This window comes from Pseudopodoces humilis, chromosome 27 (genome assembly GCF_049639895.1).
Source record: "Pseudopodoces humilis isolate 2021_Gansu_Grassland_sample_001 chromosome 27, ASM4963989v1, whole genome shotgun sequence".
Lineage (NCBI taxonomy): Eukaryota > Metazoa > Chordata > Aves > Passeriformes > Paridae > Pseudopodoces > Pseudopodoces humilis.
The window spans coordinates 2,207,189-2,231,190 of NC_142226.1; the positions used below are offsets into that span (position 1 = coordinate 2,207,189).

The 24,002-nt window shown below is 39.9% G+C and overlaps 3 protein-coding genes across 3 annotated transcripts; all 3 read left to right on the forward strand.

The window, feature by feature from the left end:
• The first annotated feature begins 477 nt into the window (after positions 1-477).
• Positions 478-2,515, forward strand: GJA9 (gap junction protein alpha 9). The gene has a single exon (XM_005529885.3). The coding sequence runs from the start codon at positions 986-988 to the stop codon at positions 2,513-2,515; it is 1,530 nt and encodes a 509-aa protein (XP_005529942.2). The 5' UTR covers positions 478-985.
• A 2,850-nt stretch (positions 2,516-5,365) lies between these two features.
• MYCBP (MYC binding protein) lies at positions 5,366-10,650 on the forward strand. The gene is made up of 5 exons (XM_005529886.3): positions 5,366-5,453; positions 5,652-5,724; positions 7,449-7,497; positions 8,197-8,326; positions 10,556-10,650. Exons 1-5 carry the CDS (start codon positions 5,439-5,441, stop codon positions 10,598-10,600), a joined length of 312 nt encoding a protein of 103 aa, XP_005529943.1. The 5' UTR covers positions 5,366-5,438; the 3' UTR covers positions 10,601-10,650.
• Positions 10,651-12,633: 1,983 nt separating this feature from the next.
• RRAGC (Ras related GTP binding C) lies at positions 12,634-23,784 on the forward strand. Its single transcript, XM_005529887.3, has 7 exons — positions 12,634-12,915; positions 16,306-16,509; positions 17,215-17,414; positions 18,254-18,368; positions 19,808-19,950; positions 21,165-21,313; positions 21,850-23,784. Exons 1-7 carry the CDS (start codon positions 12,649-12,651, stop codon positions 21,999-22,001), a joined length of 1,230 nt encoding a protein of 409 aa, XP_005529944.1. The 5' UTR covers positions 12,634-12,648; the 3' UTR covers positions 22,002-23,784.
• Positions 23,785-24,002: the final 218 nt, after the last annotated feature.

The window sequence follows — 24,002 nt, forward strand, 5'->3', positions numbered from 1 at the left end:
TTGTGCTGTACATACAATGAAAAGGTAAATCTACAAGTGTTTTGCTTGTCCCAAATATAAGAAAAATTGTGTTACAATTCTATATGTATACAATTTTGTCCACAATGTAGTGGACTGCTAATGAAGAAACCAACATATGAAAGAAAGGTGAGATGTACAATTACACACATCTATTACTAGTTTATCTGTATTCAGATGACAGTCATTTAGGAAAATGCTGGTAAAGAATTTTTATGTAAATAATTTAGTTCTCAAAGTATTGTGACCAAAGATAGTAACGCTTGGCACTTAGGCACTCTATTCACTATTTCAACTGCAGGTATCATTGATCAGAGGAAGTGAACCAATTACAACATTCTATTTATTTATTGCTGACATCCATAAACAAAAAACAAATGTCTGCACAAAATTATATGCTTAAACATGCCTTTTTAATTAATAATGACATTTTCATGAGATGATTTATTCCCTCTTGAGCTCCTTTATATAACTAATTTTCTCCGTGAAACAGTAATTGGACTGCCATAATTACAGCTCTGACATGTGGTTTCAAACATCCATAAAAGAGGACAAGGAAATATTACTGTACCTCGATAAGTGTCCTAAATATAAATGTACGGCTGTCACATTGTTATTGGATGATGATTCAAACAGATCACATAATGTTCTTAAAATCTTGCTACAAGTCAAGCACTCTAGTTTCCACTGATCTGATGCAGACTGAGAGTGTTTAATAGCTTGTAGTGATGTGCTTATCAGGATGCTAATAATAAAGTAGACACAGGCAGATTATGCAGTTCTCCATCTCGCAGATGAGAAAAAATAATTCCTAATTATCAATGAGCAGTTGGTCATGTTCCCATGGTTACAATGTGAGACAAGATAGTTGTTTTTTTTCATAATGCATTAAGGAAGGAATGCAACTTTTACAATGCTTGATACTTTTTTCTCTCATACATTTTAGTGTTAATATGGCAGAATAACCATGGGAGACTGGAATTTCCTTGGAGGCATTTTAGAGGAGGTCCACATTCACTCCACTATTATTGGAAAGATTTGGCTAACGATCCTCTTCATATTTCGCATGCTTGTCCTTGGAGTGGCAACAGAGAATGTTTGGAATGATGAACAATCAGAATTTATATGCAATACTGAGCAGCCTGGTTGCAGAAACATGTGCTATGACGAGGCCTTTCCCATCTCTCTCATAAGATACTGGGTCTTGCAAGTTATATTTGTGTCTTCCCCTTCCTTGGTGTATATGGGTCATGCCTTATACAGACTAAGAGCCTTAGAAAAAGAGAGGCAAAAAAAGAAAGCTCAGGTAAGGATGGAACTTGAAAGCACTGAATTAGAAATGACTGAAAATCGTAAAAGACTGGAGAGAGAACTCCGGCAATTGGATCAAAGAAAGCTGAACAAAGCACCCCTAAGAGGCTCTTTGCTCTGCACTTATGTGATACATATTTTCACAAGATCTGCAGTGGAAATTTGCTTTATGATTGGGCAGTATCTTCTTTATGGTTTTCACTTAGATCCCCTTTATAAATGTCAGAGAGACCCATGTCCAAACACAGTTGACTGCTTTGTATCTAGACCAACAGAAAAGACAGTGTTTATATTATTCATGCAATCGATAGCGACTGTCTCATTGCTTTTAAATATTCTAGAAATTATCCACTTAGGATTCCGAAAAATTAAAATGGGACTCTGTGAGCAGAATAAAAACAAGGATGACTCTGACAATTTCTGCATAAACAAATCTAAGAAATATTCTGTGATACCACAGTCTTCTTTGGGAATATCTAACACCCCTCAGAAAACACTTCCTTGTGCTCTTAGCAGTTGTACCTTTTTGATGGAAAAGCAAACTGACACTATGCTCTACCCAGTTTTAAATTCTCCTTCTATGTTTCAGTCTGTGCCAAATAACCGTACAGAAAGCAGCAGTAATTACACCCATTGCAATCAGGAAAACAAATTTCCAAAGAAGAGGCCAGCTACAAATGCTTTAGACAATCACACTCAAAATGCTAGCACAAATAATAATGAAGGCTTTCTTGGCGAGCTTTGGACTGAGATGCATGATGCACAAGAAGAGGCTGAAGAGAAACATTTTCTTATTACTCAGAATGCAGATACAGCTTCAAACATGTACTTGAGAAGCTTTGCTGAGATGCCATCTCAAACTTTATTGCAACCTGATACAACTTTTCCTAATACCAGTTTTAGAAGACAGGCAATGGTTGAGAGCACAGGAGCACCAACAAATTCCCTTCCAAAGAACAGTGACGGAAGACAAAGCAGTTTCAGTGTAAACAAAGCCCAAATTCCTTACAATGCTAATGTAAAAAATTCCAGCCGACCAGACACTTCTGATTCTATGGGGGTGGTGAGCTCAGAATCTACACAAAGCAGAAACTGGAACAGTCCTAAGCTTTTCTCTCTGTCTAGGCAACAGTCACTGTCAAGCAATGCCAGCAGTAGGCGTGCCCCCACTGATCTTCAAATATAGTGTGAATTAACCATTAGCTGCACTAACCACTGCTGGCGTAATTCCTGAACAGAGACATAACCCAGACCTATGTGTAAGCGTAGCTAAATAATTCAACTTTAACCAACAAGTTACATAGATAGAAAAGTTGTGTAGCCCTTTGAACAGTAGCTAAGTAATTTTAAACAGTCTCTTTACTTACTTTGTAATGAAAGTGTGGCATAGACCTCAGTGTATAAACTTCTACACTCCAGCTAAAAAAGAAAACATACATCCTCTCAATCTATATATTAGGAAAAAGTCAGGCATAAAATCACAACTGATACTATTTAAATTGAATAAAAGTAGAAGACAAAATTTACAGTCAAATGATATTTTTTACAAAGACCAGTAAATCAAATTAGACTAAAGATGCCATTGGTGCTCTCAGAAGAATTAATTGGTAAAAATGTTTCTGCTTAATCAGTCTGAGAATTCAAACAGACATTTGATAGCTGACCCAAAGCAGAATGTCAAAAATATTCCACTGTTCAAACTGTGGTAAATACAGAGATTTTATTTATCAATACAGAGTTCTTATTTACAAGTAAGGAAGAGAAAAAGCATTTACATAACAGATCACTAATTCTTTGACTCCATGGTACACTTTTTTTTCAGTGTATCACCACTGACTTTCTCAGCAGAAAAATTGAAGTGAATTTCTTATACTATGCTGTCAGAGTTCAATACACCACTACATTTTTAGAACATCACAAGTTAAAGAAATGTTGTGAGCTTTACTTTTGACATTTTTCATAACACTAATAAATAGCAAAATCAGAAAGCAAGTTACTGAAATTTAATAGTCAGACATTTTGAATTTCATAAATTAGAATTCTTACTATGAAAAACAGAAAAAAGACAAAACCAAAAACAGAGAACATAAAAAGCAAATATGGTAGTACCTTCATGCCTTCAGTTACAGTGTCAAAAGACATAAAAAAGGTTTATCAAACAGTAAAAGTACTCCTTTTCTGTTTGTCTCTCCCCCAAATTCTGATAAACTTTTAAATCAAACAAAGCTTCTACCTCTTTAGGAGGAGCATTTGTGTTTATGCTTTTTATGAGGTTAACAAAACATTATGACATTCATCCACTTGCTGTTCAGGTCCATATGGTGTAAAGGAAGTTCCATGAAACATCTTGAAATAATAAAGGAGGAAAATATGAATAAAATACTACGATACATTTGTAATCAAGTTTTCTCTGTATGAAATACATTTATTTGAGTTGCACAGCACTGAAACACTGTAAATACTTGGTGAGGTGGTCACAGCTGGAATGCATTGGTATTTTTGTGTGTATTTTTTACTAGCAGATTTGACTTACTGTACATGTACTGAAAAAATAATTTGTGAGATATAGCATCATGATGTTACAGCATAATTAAATTCTTCAAGTGCATTGTCATTATGCTTACCAGGCAACCATGTTTCAGATTGACTGAAAAAGGCACGATACTTGCAAAAAGTAGCCAGAAAACCTATAAGGCTCTTTTGCTTGTAGCAGCAACATTAATTTGGTCCTGTCCACGTAATACACACTAGAACTATTAAAACTATTTGTTGTAGATTTCTCTCCAGCAAGTATCCTTTTCACTTCTAGTATTGTTCTATGTGTATACATAAATACAGCCCTATTTAGTTGTGTTTACACTGTAAAATTTAAAATTGTGTAATATACTGGATCATACATAAATGTATAGTGTGACTTAGGCAAGTTAATGCTGCTGCTGTGGCTTTGATTTTTGCATTTCTTGATGTGTAAGATTCTGCAGGCAATGACTGCTAATGCCTGTTTTGCATTTAATCTCTACATAATAAAAAGCCTAGTATTCAATGCACTCTGTTCCCGCTGTTTAAATAATAGAAAGTTAGCATTTAGATGTTCATGTATGGGATACGGCATTTGTATTTTTGTTGTTCAAGACAAGTTAAAAACAATTTTTCTGCTGCCATGAAAGGAATTTTATTAACTTTTTTTATGTCTGGACATGAGCCAAATATTCTGTTTCATCACAGCACCTTGCTAAATGAAGAGTAACTACTGAAAAATCTAAACTTTGCAGAAGAGCATGGAAAAAAGTATGAAAAATCCCTGCCATCATACGTGCAAGATAATTTGGTTGGTCTCTTTTTATTTTTAATTTTAGTCTTATTTCTATAATAAATAGATTTTATCTTTCAGCGTTTAGAAAAATAAACAGGTATTAAACAGGTATAACTGCTTCTGTTTTTTTCAAACAGGCTAAGGCAAAAGACCTTTCTCTCGATGCGAAGATTTCACCACGTATCGCTCTTCCGAGCCTCTCGGGTAGGCACCTCTGCAGCTGCTGCTTGCTACAACTTTCTCCTGTGATTTCAGTCAGCTGCAGCTACTGAAATTTATTACTCAGATATTTTGAATTTCACAAACCAGAAGGTTTACTACGGAAAACAAAAAGCGACCAGCAGGACAGCTCGCCGCTCCGCCCGAACGCCGCGGCACCCGCCGCTCCGAGACGCTCGGGCCCCGCTCACGGCCGGCCGCGCTCCGCCGCCCTCCGCTCCGGACGGTTCCTGCCGCCACGGCTCGCCTTCTCCGCGGGGAGCTCCGGGGCCGCGTGTGGCACAGCCCTCGCAGGCTGAGGTGAGCCCCGGAACCGTCTCCGGCGGCTAGAGCGAGGCAGAGCGGGACTAGGGCCAGAGCCGCGCAAGGAAGGGAGCACAGAGAGCGGGACGGCGAGCACGGCCTGAGGGGAGCGGGGCCGCGCTGAGGGGAGCGCGGGCGGCGCGCGGGGCTGGCGCGCGGGGCGAGGCCCCGGGCGTTGCCGCGGCGCCGTCGCTCCGGTAACGGTGGGGAAGCGCTCGCGCCGTTAAAGCGCAGGGCGCAGGCGCGTGGCCGGGGCAGGCGCCGTGCGGGTTAGATGGCGCACTACAAGGTAGGGGGGAGCGCGCCGGCGTGGGCGCGGTGCCGCTCTCTGTGCCGACTGCGCGGAGCGGCGGGCCGCCGACCGACACCGGCCCGGCCCTTCGTGCCGCCTCCGCGGCGGAGAGCGGGACCGGCCTGGGCCAAAGGGCCGCCTCCGCAGTCGAGGCGGGGCGCGCCGCCGATCTGACCTGTGGGCGTCCTCCCTCAGGCCGCGGACTCCAAGCGGGAGCAGTTCCGCCAGTACTTGGAGAAGTCGGGAGTGCTAGACATGCTCACCAAGGGTAAGTCTCCGGCTCACGTCGTGCCGCCCGAAGGGCCGGCGGGCGCTCTTCGTGGGCGTTGCGGGCGGGTGCCGTTCCTCTCAGGGCGTCCCGCTCCCGCGGAGCAGCTGCCGCCCTGCACGGCGGCGTCGCGCTCGTCCCTCGGGCAGCCTTGCCGCTCTCCATTGGCTTCCCGCCTCGCCTCGCCGATCGCTTTTTCTCCTCAGTCCGGCGAGGCGGCCGGCAGAAGAACTCGCCTGGAAAACTTGGTGCGGCGTGGCCTGGAAATGGAGTCTGAGCTGCGCGGCGGGGCGGTGCACGCCGGGAGAGGGCAGCGGGCCGCAGGAAATGTGCCCCGAGAGCTGCAAACCGTTCTCTCCTCGCACGTTCATCGTGTGGGGGGCGATTGTTAGAGGTGCGTGTAGAACGGGAAGGAGGGTCCTTTCCCCGTGCGTGCTGTGTTGGAAACCTGTCTTCTTCGGCCAAAGTGCTTCTTTCAGTGCGTGCTTTCGGTTAATTTATTTTCTTTCGATGCGTGCTTTTCGTGTTATTCGTGTTTTCGTGTTATTCTGCCAGAGCTCCGCAGAGGAAGTCAGTGCTTATGATGAAATAACAACAAATATTATCTTAAAAAAACTTTAATTGTGTAAAACCTTTTATTGGATGGAGCTTAGTGTTTCTTCTAAAATGAATGAAACTAAGTTTTGGAATAATGACTCTCCATATCAAACTGGGAAAATGATGATGCTAAACTTGACACGTGTGACTTGGTATCTTTGAAATCCTTCTAAAATCTGAGAACCTTCGAATAATATGTGGCAAAAATCTGTTAATATTTCAGTTAATATTGAAAAAAATAATATTCTGTTAATATTGAAAATATGCTGTTTAAAGAGGGAGCAGCAGATCTAGGATGTCAAGCGAATAGCTGCTGCACTAAGACTCTTGGCCTGGTGTGTGAGTACCATTTGATTTTTCAATTGCAATACCATCCTATGGGATGGCAGAACAAGTCTTTGAAGCAGTGAGGCAGGTTAATTTTGCTTTTAACTTAGGAGATACTTAGCATAAAACCAGTTCGGCTGTGTCGTTCAGACATCTGAAACTAGCACATGGCCCCTGTGGGGAGCAGGGAGTGGTTATGTTTGGGAACTTTCTGGGTATTCATGTGACAGACTCCAGTTATCTTGTTACGTATATGGTAATTTTATTTTTGTCGTCGGGATATTGCTGCTTTTGTCTGGTGGTTTTGGCCATTAGAGCCCCCGTCTGTAAAGACTGTCACCTAGCCATGTAGTAGCTATTTAGTTTTGTAGCTGTAGATGCTCAGTGGAGGTTTGCTTATATGCTGAAAGTTATAAAACTGCTGATGTCTTGTGGTTCAAAGATGTAGCTTAAGTTGAAGTTTTATGAACAATATAGTTAGAATTTCAGTCTTACTGGCAAAAGCTAGTACTAGGATACATGTGGCATATGTAAAAGAATTTCAGGCCATTTTGTGTTCTGTGCTAGAACAGCCAAAGACTATGTGGGGTTAGGGATCAAGAAAACTCTTTAGTTGTTACTAGGTGGAATGCTCTGTTCCCTCTGATACAGCAGACTTGTTGCTTATGTCAAAATATACAGGTGAAAATATTTTTAAATGGAAAAAATGCAACTTGTATGCTTTCTGACTGCTGGTATGTGCTTTAAACACATAGAGTTGTGTGAACTTCTTGCAACTGTTGAATATTTTCTATTTGCAGTGTTGGTAGCCTTATATGAAGAGCCAGAGAAACCAGATAGTGCACTGGAGTATCCTTTTTCTTTGCTGTGACTTATTTATTGAGACTTCATGCACAGTACTGCTTCTGACTCGTGTGAACTGGATAGGCTCATTTCAAAGCCTTGCATTGAGAACATGGCTTTTAGGGTTAATAATTGCATTTTCAAAAGCTAAGAGAATCTGCCAGGATGGAAGAGAACTGGGTATTTCAAAATGTCAGCAATTTTGAAGCTAAGATATAGGCCATTTCAGTGTGTTGTAGACCTGCAGCATTGGATTTGAGTACCTGCACTGGCAATGGGTTTTTTTCTGAAATTTGCTTCTTCGCACTTCCTTTTTCTGTTGTTTTTTTGGTTGGGTTTTTTTAAATACACAAAGAAAGGGGGAACTAGCATTGTTTTGTTTCTCACTGTTTTTAAGCAGCCTACATTTTTGGGTATTCCTTTTTTTTTTTTTTATTTCTTTCGGTTCTTCAAAGAATCTGCAATTAAGAGAAAAGAAGGGGGTAGTAACACATGAGAATTTGTACTGATATCTTGTTTTTGTATGTTTGTTTTTAAGGACTGTAGCTATGAAAGGCTCTCTCATTTTGGTAACTTTTTTCCTGTAGTAATGTCAATGGTTTACAGAAATTTTGGCCATGTGTACTGCAGTGTTAAATTCAACACAGGTGTTGAAACTAAAATGTAGTTATATAACTGAAGAAATACTTAACATCTAAATATCAGTTTTCTGAAGCATCATCTGGGAGCTTCAGCTCCTGAGAATCCGGAAATAGAGGCACTTCGCTTGGAAGTGGCAGAGATGAAAGAAAAATATGAAGCTGTGCTGGAAGAAAATAAAAAACTGAAAACCAAGGTAAAAGTCTACTTGGTGTTACTCTATAGTTCCATTTTACACAATAAGAAAAATATTTTAGTATACTTAGAGCTTTAGAGTAACTGATAGATGTCATTGCACTGTTTAGCCTTATGACTGAGAAATGCTGATAGAATTCATTGTAGTAAAGATGATTAATTTTTATAGAATGCTTCTTACAGAATGTAACATAAAATGTTGTTAAACTAGGGATTTTGTTTATTTAGGGAAAGTGTATTATGTCTAATATGTTGTATTGAGTCTCGTCTGGATGTGTTTAAGTTGTCTGTTAAGTTGTTATGTAGATCATGTGTTCAGGACATTTTAAAAACAAGTAAGGTAATGTATCCATTATAAAGCCTTTCAAAAGGCAAATTGAAGCAGGAATATTATGTATTACTTTGTGTCACTTGGCATAGACTTACACATGGCAGGATCTTACACAGGCACTTAGATCCGTGTGGAACAATAATTTTTTTTTTTACCTAAAATGACAGTGGTATTTATCTGAAACAACAGTGAATCTGAAGTGCTAGCTAGGGCAGGGCCATTCTTTAATGGGTCTGCAGGCTGTCTGAGAGAGCTCTGAGGTGTGAACAGCTTTCTAACAACACTGAAGAAGGAAACCCCTGAGATATTTAATCTGCAAGTAACCTCTGTGCTGCTACAGGCTTCCAAGCATTTGTTGAAAGAGGATGGTGGCTGTTACATGTGAATACCCCTGAGTTTTTTACTGGGAGACAGCCACCTCATTTTAGTTCTGTGAGAAAGGATTCTTGGCCATTACCCCTTTGTATTTCTTGTCCAGAGTGCCATCTTGCTGTCCTAGTCATTCTCCTGCTTCACTGTTACCCATTATGAGTCCTCAGCTACATTTGTTATTTTTCACCTGGAAATATGGCAAAGAACAGAATTTAGGCAGAATAGCAATAGACCAGCCACTTGTTTTAGCAGACTTAAAAATGCAACTGATACTAAGTAGACGGATGAGAGCAGAGTAATCTGGGTCTTTGTTTAAAGAAGTCTTTTCAAGAAGTCGGAGCTTGTTGCAGGAAAGTAAGACTTTTGTTCTTCATTGTTTAAATAACTCCTTTACATATTTTTCCAGTATTAGCATATTTTGTTTTTTCGTGTTCTTTCCTCTACAATGTAATACCCATTATTGTGACATACTGTAGAAGTTCACACAGCATGCACGGAGGACACTGCCATTTTCTTGTAGCAGTCCTCTAACATAAAATACATACCTTTATCTGTGCATTTATTTGGAACTGCTGCTGCATTCATCAGTGAATGCCAGATAGTTGTGTTTGTGTTGGGAAGAGGACAGGAAGTCAACACTTAGGTCCTTGATGGAAAAGAATACTGACTTTGGGTTGTGTACTAGTTATCTGTTGTAGTAAAATCTACAACAACTAAAAAATGTGATTTTAGTGCTTCTTGTTAGTAGCAGAATGATTGCTGCAATCTACTATTGCTTGTAGGAAGGAACACATGGGTATTTTATTTATTATGTGTTTATTATTTTTAATTTTTATTGGTTTTTTTTATGTACTTTGCTTATTTTTAACACACTCTGCAGTTTGCAGAAGGGAGGAATCTTAACTAAGTAAACTGAACCAGCATATTTCAGAGAGATGGCCCTAATTCTTGAACTGTTTTTGAAACTCGAATTTATCTTTAATGCTATTGAGGATAAGTGAACAACTTAGTATCTTTCTTTGGTAGTAACTTTACAAGTAAAAGTCATGTTTAAGTGTGTAGTTTCCAAGGCTATACTCTCCAGAAAGCATAATGGAAACTAGAATGATTACAAGAAATATTAGGTTGGATACTATTGCAATGAGAATGACTTGAGTGTTTAATTTAATCAAGTTTCAAGTTGAAAGCTTATAGGTCACCAGTCACTATCAACTGCTATTTCAGATGAAAGTACTTAAACACTGCTGGAATAAGAAACAGGGAAAAGTTAAGGGCAAGACATGTGCTTCAAAGTGCATTTAAAAATCCATCTTGTGCTGGCTGCATTGTTATACAGTGTGAGAAGTGGGTGTTTTGGGAGAAGGGTTATTTTTTTGCCTGATTTGAAAATCCTTGCATAAAGATGAGTGAGTGAAAATGCACGAAGTAAATGGAACAAGTCCAGACCATACATTTTCCTTTACTTCTTAATATAGAGTGTTACATGAAATATTGTGACTAACTAAATTCCTTTCTTTAAATCCACAGCTGGCTCAGTATGAACCTCCTCAAGATGAGAAGCATGGTGAATAACAGTAGTTTTTCCTTTATTGCCTTGACTTAATAAAGGGCTTCCTGAGAAATGCGGTCTTTTGTGTGTATGTGTGTGTGAACTCTGCATTGTCTACTTTGTTACTTAATCATCTTAAAGAAAGAATACATCACCATGAGCATACAGATGCCGTGGCAACTGCTGAGAGCATACTGGCCAATGTTCTTGCTTTCTGTGTTGATGAAAAGGGGACAGTTATGATGAATTTAGATTACTGTGCTTGCCAACTTCATGTACTTCTCACATCGTGGTCAATGGTTCTGTTGAACTGCTGATTTGTCTCTGTTTTCTTTTAACTGAAAGGGCTGACATGACACTGATGGACCAACTGTAAATTAAAGCAGGACCTTCAAATTAATTTCTATGTTTGTACTCAGCACTGAGGAGAGACTTCTGCTGAAGCTGATAGGGTGACACTACTCAGAAGGGCATAAAATGAGCAAGTATAGTTAAGTGGTGATTACAGCACAATGTTGAAATCCACTACCTACTGAACTTACACTTGAATTTGCCTGAGGTGTACCTCTTCCCATGCAGTTTGTGTCTCTGCTCCTGTCTCAGAAACCAGGCTTTGGAGAGTTGATCCAAATATCGCCTGTGCAGTTCTGAACATAATACAAAATTCTTATTTGTGATGAAAATCCTGTGTAATTAGAGTAGCACATGTAAGACTACAGTGTGGAGAGTTCTGCTTTCTGATTCATCTAACAGGGAAAATGAAATCCAGGTGGGGTGGGATGTGGGTGTGACTTTTGATTATTAATTCTGCCTATGTTCCCTCTCCCCTTTCCCTGAATTGGTTTCATGACTCTTCTGAAATGCAAGGTAGACCTTTATAAAAAAAAATAAATAAATGCAGCTCTTTAAAATATTATTACTCTTTTATTTCCTACCCTAAAGCTAGGTACTTTAAAGGCAGCTGATGACAAGAAAAATAAAGGGGAAATGAAATGCAGTAGCTGTCTTACGTATTAGATTTATTGGCTGTTAGTCTGCAAAACCCATCTTAAAAATAAGGAAGTTAAACTATCTTGAAAATGTGGTAGGATAAATCAGAACTTTGTTAGTCATTGTAATCAAGGGCTAGTGAACGTAGTAATTGCTTACCTTACTATTGTATATATTGACTTGAGACCAGAAGAGAGGTAAAATGAGGGGAAAACACTGTTTTAAGTCTGTAAAGCATTAATTAGGAAACAACCGCCCTGAACCAACAAACCAAAGCCAAACAAGAAAAGCAAAAAAAAATTCCCCAACCTCTGGAACAAAGGGCAGATGAAATCTCCCTTGAATGTAAGATAGAGCATTAAGTTGCACCAGGTGGAAGTAGGGAGAGGGTAATTCTGTGGGAAAGGTATTGTCCAGCTGAACGTGTTTTTAAGAAATGACTGGCATGTTTTGCTAAAGAAGTAGCGAGGCAGGTCAAGATGTTGGTCAAGCCATCACAGGGCATGGACTCCCGACTTGAGCTGTCGGATGCCAGGGAAGTAACGCAAACATCCAGTTTTCATAACTTTATTAGCTTCCCTCTGAAAGCACTTGGATGTTGCGAACCTTAAATTAGGACTGTGACGAAATAACAAATATTTGTTAAAACTTCAGCTCAGTGCCTGCTTGCACCAGGGCTGCTAGAAGAAAATTAATGACACTGTCTAATGAAGACTATTTCTTCGCAAGGTAACGTTTTGTTACGGCCCGGCTGCCGGCTGTGTTTGCGCCTGGAGGGGCGGGACGTGCGGCCTCTCTCCGGAGCCGCTCCAGGGCTCCGATGGGCCGCGTTCCGCCCGGGGCCGAGCGCCGCGCGCCCCGCCCCTCCCGCTCACGTGCGGCGGCGCCGTCAGGTGACTCGGGTCGTCTGACCGGAGCCTTCCTACCTCGCTGGCCGGTCGGGCCAATCGGCGGCGCGGAGCCTGACAGCGGCCAATCCGGGCCGGGCTGGGCCGGGGCGGGCTGGGCTGGGCTGGGCTGGGCTGGGCGAGCCGAAGGAGGCCCCGGGACGGGCGCAGGCGGGCGGCGGGCTCGGGCGGACATGGCGCTGCAGTTCGGCGGGGCGGGCGCGCCAGGCACAGCCGAGGAGCCGGCGCTGGTGGGGGGGAGCTTCGGGGCTGCGGACTCGTTCCCCAAGGACTTCGGCTACGGGGAGGAGGAGGAGGAGGCGGAGCTGGAGGGAGGCCCGGGGCCCGGTGGGCCCGGGGGCGGCGCGGGCGGGCCTGGCGGCGGCGCGGGCGGGGCGGACTCCAAGCCGCGGATTCTCCTCATGGGGCTGCGGCGCAGCGGGAAGTCTTCCATCCAGAAGGTGAGGGGCAGCCGGCGGCTCCCCGCCCCTGCCTGCCGCGCTGCCTCTCCGGCGCCGAGCTGGTTCTCCCTGCTGTGCTGCTGTTCGGGCAATTTCTACTTTTTATTGTGGGCCCAAGTGGCGAAGTTGGAGCGACGGGAGCCTCCTGCTTAAAGACGTTTACTTTCCAGAATGGACTCTGATAATCTGCCCTAGAGAGGAAGGTTGTGTAGCATAGGTCGTAGCGCTTGTATTTCTTCACTTTTAAAGCTTCAAAAGTAAAAAGTGAAGATACCGGTGTGAAATTTATCACGAGGTGTTTTCTTACGTGGTACAGGTGTGTGGTATTTAGCTAGTGCTTCCCCTGGGAAGAAGATTGGAGCTGTTGTGCTGCCCTTTGATGCTTTGAAGGAGACTTCTGCTTTTGCGCGAGTAGAAAGACAGCCTCTCGTTTTCTTTAGTTTGCTGGATGGACTAACCGAGAGTCGCTTGTCAGGGAGGAAATACAACAGTTCCGGTGCCTTAGGTTTGTTGGTGGCTTTGTGAAGTCACTAGTGCTTCTTAATAAAAATAAGACAAAACTAACTTTTCATTTGCCACGTAGCTCAGTAGAATTGTAGAACTCAGAACAATCTTTGCTCCTCAGTGCGAATTTTATGTTTGCAGTCCCTCTTGTGAACTTTTCAGGTGGTATTTTTATGGGAAGATGTTACTAGTGAAATTCGTGAGTCAGCGCTAGACTTAAGGGCCTCAAATTTGTTTCAGATGCAAGTGTGAAAACCTGCAGAGATTTCTATAAAGGTTTTGTGCAGAGAAGCCTTTTTGGACATTGCAGTGTAGCAGGTATGCATCTGCTTCTTTTAGCAATCTTGTGCAGACTGCTTGGTAATCCATAGACTGCAGTAAACCAATGAGTTCTAAGCTAATTTCAGACTGTTAGTGAGAAATCTTTTCCATTGTGCTATGCTGAAATACAGTGGTAGACTGGACTGTTGTTGCTTTTTAGCCTTAGCAGTTATTTCTCATTATTTAGGTCAAATGCTCCCACTGTATGTGCAAATGTACTGCTTTCACTGAAAGCCTTTTTCCATCACTTTTAGTCATGTGAATGGTATTCGTTGTAGACTCTTATTAGAGATCTTATTGTATTATCCACTTCTGAAAAAAACTGAACCCTAAAAGCTAGAGGAAGACAGTAACTCCAAATTGGAGATAGATTTTAAGAAATCACAAGTCTCTTTATAGATGTAGCTTTTGGACTTTTTTTATGGCCAGGATTGATAGTCTGCAATTCTTTGTGGGCCTATTCCAGTAGTTGTATAGGAAAGGAATAATGTCATGTTGAATATGCAATTAGAGGACGTAGAATTTATCTTTTGCCAATCTTACTTAGGAATTGGAGGCTGTGATTCTGGTGCCTAGGAGCTCATTGTGATGCTGCCTGAGCAAACTATAATATTAATCAAGAAATTTCTTATTAAACAATGTTAAATCTGCTCTTAAATCTCTCTAATTTGAAAATGGTCATAACCAGACCACACCCTTCGGTCTGTGCACTAGCTATTGATCCCCTTGCCAGAAAATAGGGGTATATGAAAGATAAAGACTGTATTGGGGAAAGCATTGGCTTTGTGATTATCTAGAAATTTCTGTGAAAAACATGAATTACTCAATAATTTCATGCTTCTACTGAGAGCAGTATTGACAAGAGATCTCTCACAAAAGAAAAAGCCATGGTTCTAGGGAGGGACTCTTTTTTCCCCTTTGGTCAATTGTATTTGGTCACCAGTATTTTCCGTGCTGGTGTAACCTATGAATATTCAGTAGCAAATTGTAGATAGATTTTGGGAATGTGGTGATTACTTCAGTTCATAAACAAATTTTTGTGCAGACTTGCATAACTGGACTTACTGTACTGATGTAATAGGAAACTGGAAAGAGTTCAGGTGGAGAACATCAATCTGATGAAGTGTGCTATTTTGGGAAAAAAGGAAAAAGGAGGTGACAGTGTTGCTTCCCAGACACTTATCAGCTTTAAATTGAATTTACTAATTCTGTCCTGCTCTTGTGGGAGATGCTGAGTTCCAAAAGAAATGTTAATTTCAGAATACTTTAAAACTATGCTGCAAACCTGGAAGAATGCAATACAGCTGCTATGTATACACAACTATTCTTACTTCTCCATGCAAATGTCCTGCTTTAGACCATGGCCTCTTAAGACGTTTGGCCCAAGGAAATAAATTCTTTCCCTCAGCCTTAAAAATCTAGGCTGAAGTATTACTTTGAACCTCACTAAAGTTTACTGGGTGTGGAGCTGTTTGTCTTGCAGGTTGAGTTTGTGCATCAGATCCCTAATGGATGACTTCTGTAACTGTATGAAACACTTCAAGAAACTAAAATTACCAAGTTTACAGTGCCTGTTGTGAAGTTTTTAGGTTTACCAAGTGCTGTATATGAAACTCCTTTATTCTTTGCAGTCCCAGTGTGTGACTGCATTATTTGGAGTACATTGTTTGGAGTAACTCTGATATTGTCTAGTTGAGATGCATTAGCACAGTGTTCTCTGTTGACACTGTTTTTGCAACAGGCTGCTTTTGCTGGTTCTGTAAAAGGAAGGGCTAAAATCCCAGTGGGGCTTTTTGTGTTCTAGCAATGAGTATGTTTGTCATCCTGCAGCTAAACTGTTTTTACCGACTAGTGTGAAATCCTTCATCCTTTCTTTAGTGAACTTTCACAGGAAGTTCCACCTACGTATGAAGAATTGCTTATTTACTGTGTGGATGCCTGAGCCTTGGAACAGGCTGCCCAGAGAGGGTGGATCAAATGACCCCACTGTACTCTCTTCCAAGCTTACCCATTCTGTGATTGTCTACTCAAAAGGAGTTGTGAATAGATGACAAACTACCTAGCTGTTTGGATCTCTGAGATGTTATTTCTGTATTCTCCTTCTGTAGTTTAGGAACCATCTGATTTTATTGTGTTTTAACACTTGACACCAGACTAAAAGCGAAGTTCCCTTTAGGAATTTCTAAGACTGGAAAGGAAAGGTTCTTAAAAGCTTGCAGTTATTTAATTAACTGACTTTGTATCAGATCTGAATATAATAGAATTTGAAAACACAGTGCTAGCATTGCAGGGAAAGAAAGAAAGAAAGAAAGAATAACTTGGATGTCTGTGTCTTCAGCCAGTAGTGTTATTTGGATTTGTGAAAATGTTCAACTGTGTTCAGTTGCTTGGTTCTTTTAGGGGGTAGGTACTTTCCTTAGTTAATGCAGGAAGCTGTCTATTTACCAAAAGAAAGCTATACATTTTAGAATGGATAAACCTATTTGTAGAATTTAAGTCACAAATCTTTCACTAATTTCTTTTAATAAGGTAAAATCTAGACTATTATTTGTGTTCTTTTAACAGGTGGTGTTTCACAAAATGTCTCCCAATGAGACTCTGTTCTTGGAAAGCACCAACAAAATCTACAAGGATGATATTTCCAACAGTTCGTTTGTAAACTTCCAAATATGGGATTTTCCTGGACAGATGGACTTTTTTGATCCAACATTTGATTATGAGATGATCTTCAGAGGAACAGGTGCTCTAATATATGTTATTGATGCCCAGGTAAATACAAATCACAAGGAAGTTTTATTTTTGCTTTTTGTGCAAAAGGAATGATTGAGAGGCCAGTAATTTATATTTTTAGATAAGTTCATAAGGTTTCTGCTGTGTATGAAGAGATACATTGGCAATCTGACTTCTGGTGTGTGGTTTTATTTTGATGAAGTGACTGGACATACGGTACTGGTGGAGAGAGTGGAAAAGGGCTCGTACTCTGAACTTAGATGCTTTGTAATAATAGTGAGAACATGCTCACCTAGATGGTCTGAATTATCCCTCCTATTATTCTGCTCTGGAGTTCAACTAATAACAGCACACTTCTGACCTCAGTTTCTAGTATTGGTACCACTGGGTATCTGGTAGCTTCTAGTAAACCTAGGAATTGCACCATGGGAGGTTACCTGGTTGTTAGGACCATCTTGGATGTGATCTTGGAGATCACTGCTGCCTTGTGCTGGAGTTGAAGTGTGACCCACCTTTTGCTCTGAAGGTTTTGTGTAGCTGAGCCTTGTATAGCTAATGAAACTTAATTGGCATAAAGAATCTAAGCTTCTTGGATTTATGACACATCAAGGTATTCTCTTCTCCCATAGCTCTGTTTAGTTACAGAAGTGAAGTTCTTGCACTGAAATATTTTGTCTTTGTGCAGAATGGAATAGTTATGAGGCAGAAACTTTGTCATTCACTCCTGCCAAAACTGATTTACAGGATGACTACATGGAAGCTTTAACAAGACTCCACATTACAGTTTCAAAAGCCTACAAGGTCAACCCAGAAATGAACTTTGAAGTTTTTATTCATAAAGTTGATGGTTTATCAGATGACCATAAAATAGAAACTCAGAGGGATATTCATCAGAGGGCTAATGATGATCTTACAGATGCTGGGCTTGAAAAACTTCACCTTAGGTGAGTTAAAGACTCTGGCATATGTGATTCATACTGTTGCTGATATGCATACAGATTAAAGGCTTTTAGATGTAATACTACTGGAGCAAGGTCTGGGTAGTTTAATATTGAACCAATTTATATTAATAAGATACACTGCTGAATTTATGGACAAGCCTCAGCTGTTAGGCTGACTGAAAAAGAGGCAGGTTACTGTATCAGATTCCAATCCCAGATTTATCCATACTAGGTGAGAATTGAAAGTCTTTCTCATTCAGTGTAACAGATTTGTAACAAATTTGCACACATCGGCTGGAGGGGCGGGGAAAAGAGAGGGGAACCTCTCTGCCTTCTAATCCTGACTTGCGCTGGCTTTTCCCTGTGATTAGTGTCATTGGTTCTAAAAGCTTAATCTGTTACTTGAGATTTGGCTCACTTTTAAGGTATCTTCTACAAACACCTTTAAAACAAGCTATCTTTTCTCTGGTTTTGTTGTTATTTTGATTCTTGTGGAGCCAGTTACTATGTTACTGTGAAAAAAGTGGAAGGCTGGGAATGGGACTGGAAAAAATCTAATTAAGCATTTTTACACCTTTGTGATAAGCATTCTCTGGGCTAAGTGTGTTCTAACAATGTTCAAATTTGGTCTCTCATCTCTTGAGGATGGGGAAAATCTGCTTCTAGCTGCTCAGAACTTAGATTCTTTGTGCATTGTCCAGACATATTTGTGATGTAGGCATCCCAAACAAAATAGCAGGTCTGAATGTTAGAAAACAACTTCAACATTTCTATTGCAATTCTGAAATACTCTTGAATCTTCTTTTTCTTTTTTCTTTCTTTGCCCTCTCTCCTCATCTCAGCTTTTATTTGACCAGTATCTATGACCATTCAATATTTGAAGCCTTCAGTAAAGTGGTACAGAAGCTCATTCCACAGCTGCCAACCCTGGAAAATCTACTTAATATCTTCATATCAGTAAGTGTTCATCTAACAGAACTTTGAATGAAATATGCAGAATGGTAAAGCAAGTTCTTCTGCTAAAAATGGCTGGCTAGATTTGGGTGGCATTCATGTAGGTGTACTCTGCTGACCTGGTTTTCTATATTAAAAGCTCTTCACCACAGCTAAATTGTACTGGTGTGTGTTTTGCGGGGTTTCTCTAAATATTGACAAAGTGTAGTTTGCCTGGTTATAACAGCTGATGGAAGTTTCCTGCCAGCAGAGTATACTGATTACTTTGCTAAGGCAAATGTAGCAATACTGGCAAGAGATTTTTTTGGTAATATGAACTTGGCCTTGGACTTAGCTGTTTATTTCATATGACCTGTGAGACTTTTGTCCTTATTCTTTTAGTGTTTGCATTCCTTATGGAATTAGTGTCATAGAAATTTGCTGCTCTTTACTTTTAATCAAACAAAAATATCACCCTAGAGACAAGACCATTTCATTTAAGCTGTCTGTGAGGCTGTTGCAGGCATGTGGAACAGAGATAAAAGCATTTCTATCCAGGAGGAGCTGTGCATTTAGACATGTCACCCCATGCTACCATATAATGCTTGTTTGGCAGAGGACTGTTTGTAATAACCTGGCCAAGTGGATAAAGGGGATGTTGACCTTGCTCAGTGCCATGAGGATGTGGAGTGTAATCCTGATGCCAGAAGGATTGTGTGGATGTCCTCAGGACACTGTCCTGGCTATTCAGACTAGCTAGGAAGAGATAAGGAATGCTTCAGGTGCATAAATAGGAAAAAAAGCTTTGCCAGTAGTGTATTTGTGGTAAATTGAACCATAGAAGGCTTCTGAACTTTGTATGAGCACATGCAGTTCACCAAAGTGCTCAGTTACAAATGGCACTGTGATTTTCCATAGTCATTATGTGGTACTTTCCATGGATTTTTAACTTCAGAAGCTGACTTAGCTACTCTGTGTGTTAAACTGCATGGCAAATGCTTCATGCAGAAGCTGAACTGCCAAGATACTACAAGCATAAAATTTAAGAGTCAGCATATTACTATGAAATATCTCATCTCTGAGCCCAGTCCCTTAGGGGGATGTGACTTATGGCTCTTCTAGTGTTAATAGAAACACAGAAAAGGTAAATTGCTGAATATGGATTCTGGAAGCATAGTAAAGTGTAACCTTAATAATGATTAGTTAAATAATAAACTGAAAAGAATTGTAACAGTCCCTAGCTTTATTTTTGTCAGCTATGTGATGTTTATATGTACTATGGCAACAATGGTATTGTATTTATAAAATATATGCTCTAAATTTTGAATCTGTCTTAAGCCTCTAAATTGCTTATATTTAAACCATTTTCTGCTACTAAGAATGTGAAAATGTATGAATTCTACATGAGATTTTAAAAATGCATTTATTTTAAAAATTAATCTGAATTCTTTCTCTTTCTGAAGAATTCAGGCATTGAAAAAGCTTTTCTCTTCGATGTAGTCAGCAAAATCTACATTGCAACAGACAGTTCCCCTGTGGACATGCAGTCATATGAGTTGTGCTGTGACATGATTGATGTAGTGATAGATGTTTCCTGTATATATGGGTAAGTGATGAACACTCTTAGGGGAAAAAAAAAGTCCTCAGAAAGTGTAGAATAGGCTGCAAACGTGCATTTGGTGCTGGCTTTGTCATGCAGCAAAATGCTATCAATTTGTTTTTGAGCACATTGGTTCTGTGAGTAACTAAAATAAATCCAAATGATTTGGCAGCATTTATACTTGGTTTGTTTCCCTCCAGTCATGGCCCTACAGTTATCTGGCATTTGTAGAAATTGTGTTTCATGTAAAATCTGAATAGTGCTGTGTCTTGTTTGGCATGGTGGATGCAAGTACATAAATACCTGCAAATAACTGGGGTCAATATCGTGCCATAAGTGTAACTTGCAGTGACATTATTTTGAGACTTGCTGCAGTCTGAACAAAATAACATTTGTGAGCTCAACTCATCTCCTCCTTTCTACGAGGGATGCTTATAGTGCTTATATTTCACAATTTACAGCAGGATTATACTTCCCACTGGACTTCTGAAGTGGTTCTGAAGAAGTGCTAACTTATCTTAGAACTTAACTTACCTTAGAACTTAACTTATGTTAATCTTAGTGATTGTAGCCTAGAACATGCAGTGCTACCAAGAAAGTACCACAGCATTTAATGGTCTGTCTCCTGATGGGTTGATCCATCCCTGATCCAGGGTTGTGTAACTGGTTTGGGGTTTTTTTTCAGGAGTGCTTACAAGTAACTTGTGATACATCATTTGTGACTGTAGTAATTTAACTAACACTAATAACTTGGAGATAGAAAACATCATCCTCATCTCTTCTTGTAAATGCAGGCTGGTTTAGCTTTAGACCAAAATGTGTCCTGCTCCATGTTGCATCCTCTGCCCCAGCCTCACTAATTAAGCCTTTTGTATTAATTTACCAGAAGTAATTCCACTGAGATGGCACTCCATTGACACCAAAAGAATTCACACTGGTAGCTTGTTCTTCTCTGCTCATCTATGATAGACAGTATCTAATAAAGTCTAATCTAATAAAATATCTATAAAGACTATCCAATGAAAGCCTCTGCTCTGTTTAGGTCTGGCTTTCCTGAGAAACTTAAGGTCTTACTGATAGTATTAAGACCTGCATTGCAGGTTCTCCACTTGCTTAGTTCAGTGTAATATTCTTCTAACTGCATTTGACAGCTATTTGCCTTGGAAGTTAAATATGTATGCCTATTAGAATATGCCTTGTGTTAACTTGTTCTTTTTTAGGTTAAAAGAAGATGGCACCGGGAGTGCTTATGATAAAGAGTCAATGGCAATTATCAAGCTCAATAACACAACAGTCCTGTACTTAAAGGAAGTAACAAAGTTTTTGGCATTAGTTTGCATTCTTAGAGAAGAGAGTTTTGAGCGCAAAGGTAGGAACTTCCCTGCCATTGAAAAGCTTTTATCTAATAATTTTTTATCAGCTGTAAAATATTAATATGACTTTTCAAGTCACCTTGATTTTTGTGTGACTAAATTTGTGTAGTTTCTTACAGGAGGAATTTTTTTTATTTCTTGGAGATGGATATAATGAGGTCATATTTTCAAATTTGTGAATCATCACTTTAATCACTGTCCTCCTGCCAAAATGACTTGTGTAGCTGATGTGAGCTGTGTCTCTACCATCTGTTCTAGTGGAATCAGTAGTTCCTTTACCTACTGTTTGATCATCAGTATACTCCTTGCATTCCAAATGAGTGCCTTTTTATCACAAACTCAGACAGTTCAAATAAATACTAGCAAAATAAATAAGTCCAAATAAATACTTAGCATCATATACTAAATCTTCAGTGTCCAAGTTCATACTAAATAAGTAGCAGAATACCTATTGGTTAAATTTTATATTGATTTTGAAGCTCTGTTTACATAAATATGCCAATTTGAACACAGTTTTTCCTCTCCTTGACAGGTTTGATAGACTACAATTTTCATTGCTTCCGCAAAGCCATTCATGAAGTTTTTGAAGTAGGTGTTGCCTCCCACAGGATCTGCAACCATCAATCAAGCACCTCAAATATGAAAGCAGTGACTCACAATGGCACACCTAGGAATGCAGTCTAGAGGAAAGCTAAAGACCTTGGATAGACTTGTCAGCTCTTCACTCCAAAGTTTTGTGGAACAAGAGAAGAGTAGTCTGAAAGCCTGAAGTATGTTTCAGAGGAGAGAGGTCCTAACTGTGGAACAGCAGATTGTAACTTGTATTGGGCAACTGAAACTACTGTGAAAATACTTTGAGGCCAGTGGAGTTAGAAATGCCAGTTTGAATTCAGCTGTGTTGCAAATGCAGTAGGTTTTCAGTTTGGAGTCCTCTTTTAACAGCCTGTGTCTGACTGATTGCCTGGTCAAAACTTACAAACAATTGAGTTGGGTTTTGTGTGAAACACTGAACAGTCACTTACTTGCTTAATTTTTTAAATTTTTGTTTAAATTAATCTGTAGAATATTCTCTTTTGTTTAAGTTTACCTCCTGTCATGCAAAAACAAAATTGGTGTTATTAAGGCTTGTGAAACTCAGGCTTTTCGCTTGCTGAGGCTGGTCTCACAAATCATTCCATTAAGTAGTTCTTGTTCTTGCTGGTGTGCTCATAGTTCTCATGAATTCTGTGCTTGTTAAGTGGATGCAGGATAGAGAGCCCTGTTCTAGTGATCATGTGTTTGTTTAGAGAACTGACCTGGAGCTTCATTTTAAGAGATAGTGATACTTTGCTTTCAGACCACACTTCTTGGTATGTCCTCTTTGATGGAAGGAAAGGATTAAAATCAGAAATAAACTACCTGCTCTCTTTTGCAAAAACATGGATGTCATAAATCTGTGTGATTAATCCTATTCATGAAACAACTGCATGGCTAACTAAACTGAAATGTCTGCCATCTGTTGGAATAAAGCAGCCACTTTCAGCTATTCCCAAGCAAAGAAAAGACAAAGTTACTGAGTTTTGATGGTGTATCTTTTTCCACTCTCTGACTGATAATCAAGACAATTCCTAGCAAAACGTGAGGGTGTTATCTGTGCATGGCAATTAAGTTCACTGTGCCATAATTTACTAATAGTACTGGACTTTGAAAGTACATTGATTCTGTACTATGACAAACACCCTCTTGTTTGTCGCTGTGCAATCTGACTAGAATAGTGGTTTTTCTGATTTTGTAAATTCTGCTGACTTTCATACTATGGGCAGTATATGTAAATTCTTTAATTTATTGGTATTAGTACTGCAAATGTCATTCTGTACACCAGCCTTGCTGTGCAGGAAGCCCAGCCACTGGCCCATAAAGACCTTGCCTCCTTTTACCTGTCCCTGTGTGTGTATAGGTGTTGCAAAGCCATTGGACCAACTCTACAAGTCCCACTATAAAAGTTTCTGCAGGAAGAATTACTTGAAGTGATCTCTGCAAGTGGTGTATTTATGTGGTCAGAAATAACCATGGGACTGCTTCTGTGCTTATAGTATGAACTTCCATTGATCTATGTAAAAATGAATATACATGCATTAACATTGGAGTGTATGCACATACTGTGTAAATGGGTTTTTTACAGCAGGAAACTGGAATTCAAGTGCTCTAGGTCTGTTCTCTTAAATCTAGGCTGAGCCCCTTTTTGCTAATGGAACTGCAGAGCTTTTTTTAAGGAACTGCTGCAGGCTCGTAAGATTGGGTTTTTGTAGTTTTCAAGCACTATCACAGTTCAAATTCTGAAGGTAAGAGATGTAATTGGCAAAATAACAGGAAGAAAGAATCCCCATTTGTGCAGTGAGTTTTCCATGTTCTCAGTACATGCGTATGTTCTCTTTCTTTTCACCCACTACAGGATTTTGTGCTAATAAAATGAAATCAAAAAGTCAAACTGTAACACTATTGTTTCTGCTTGTCTTTATAGACAAAAGTCTATAAAGGCCTGTGTGGTTAAGCAAACTTTTAAAAGCCATGTTATCTTTATGGTATACTTAAAAAAAAGTTAAATACCACATTCCCATTTAGTCGGCCTTAGCTTTCATCTTAATTAAAAGCTGACTTAGAATTGAATACTCAGTTTTCAGGTGATGACACTAGACAGTAAAGGCA

Coding starts and splice junctions, on each gene's coding strand:
- GJA9 (XM_005529885.3), top strand. CDS start 986: ATGGGAGACTGGAATTTCCTTGGAGGCATTTTAGAGGAGGTCCACATT.
- RRAGC (XM_005529887.3), top strand. CDS start 12,649: ATGGCGCTGCAGTTCGGCGGGGCGGGCGCGCCAGGCACAGCCGAGGAG. Junction 18,369..19,807: donor TACTTAATATCTTCATATCA/GTAAGTGTTCAT, acceptor CTCTTTCTGAAG/AATTCAGGCATTGAAAAAGC. Junction 21,314..21,849: donor AGAGAGTTTTGAGCGCAAAG/GTAGGAACTTCC, acceptor TCTCCTTGACAG/GTTTGATAGACTACAATTTT.
- MYCBP (XM_005529886.3), top strand. Junction 5,725..7,448: donor GCTAGACATGCTCACCAAGG/GTAAGTCTCCGG, acceptor TTCTATTTGCAG/TGTTGGTAGCCTTATATGAA. Junction 7,498..8,196: donor AAACCAGATAGTGCACTGGA/GTATCCTTTTTC, acceptor TCTAAATATCAG/TTTTCTGAAGCATCATCTGG.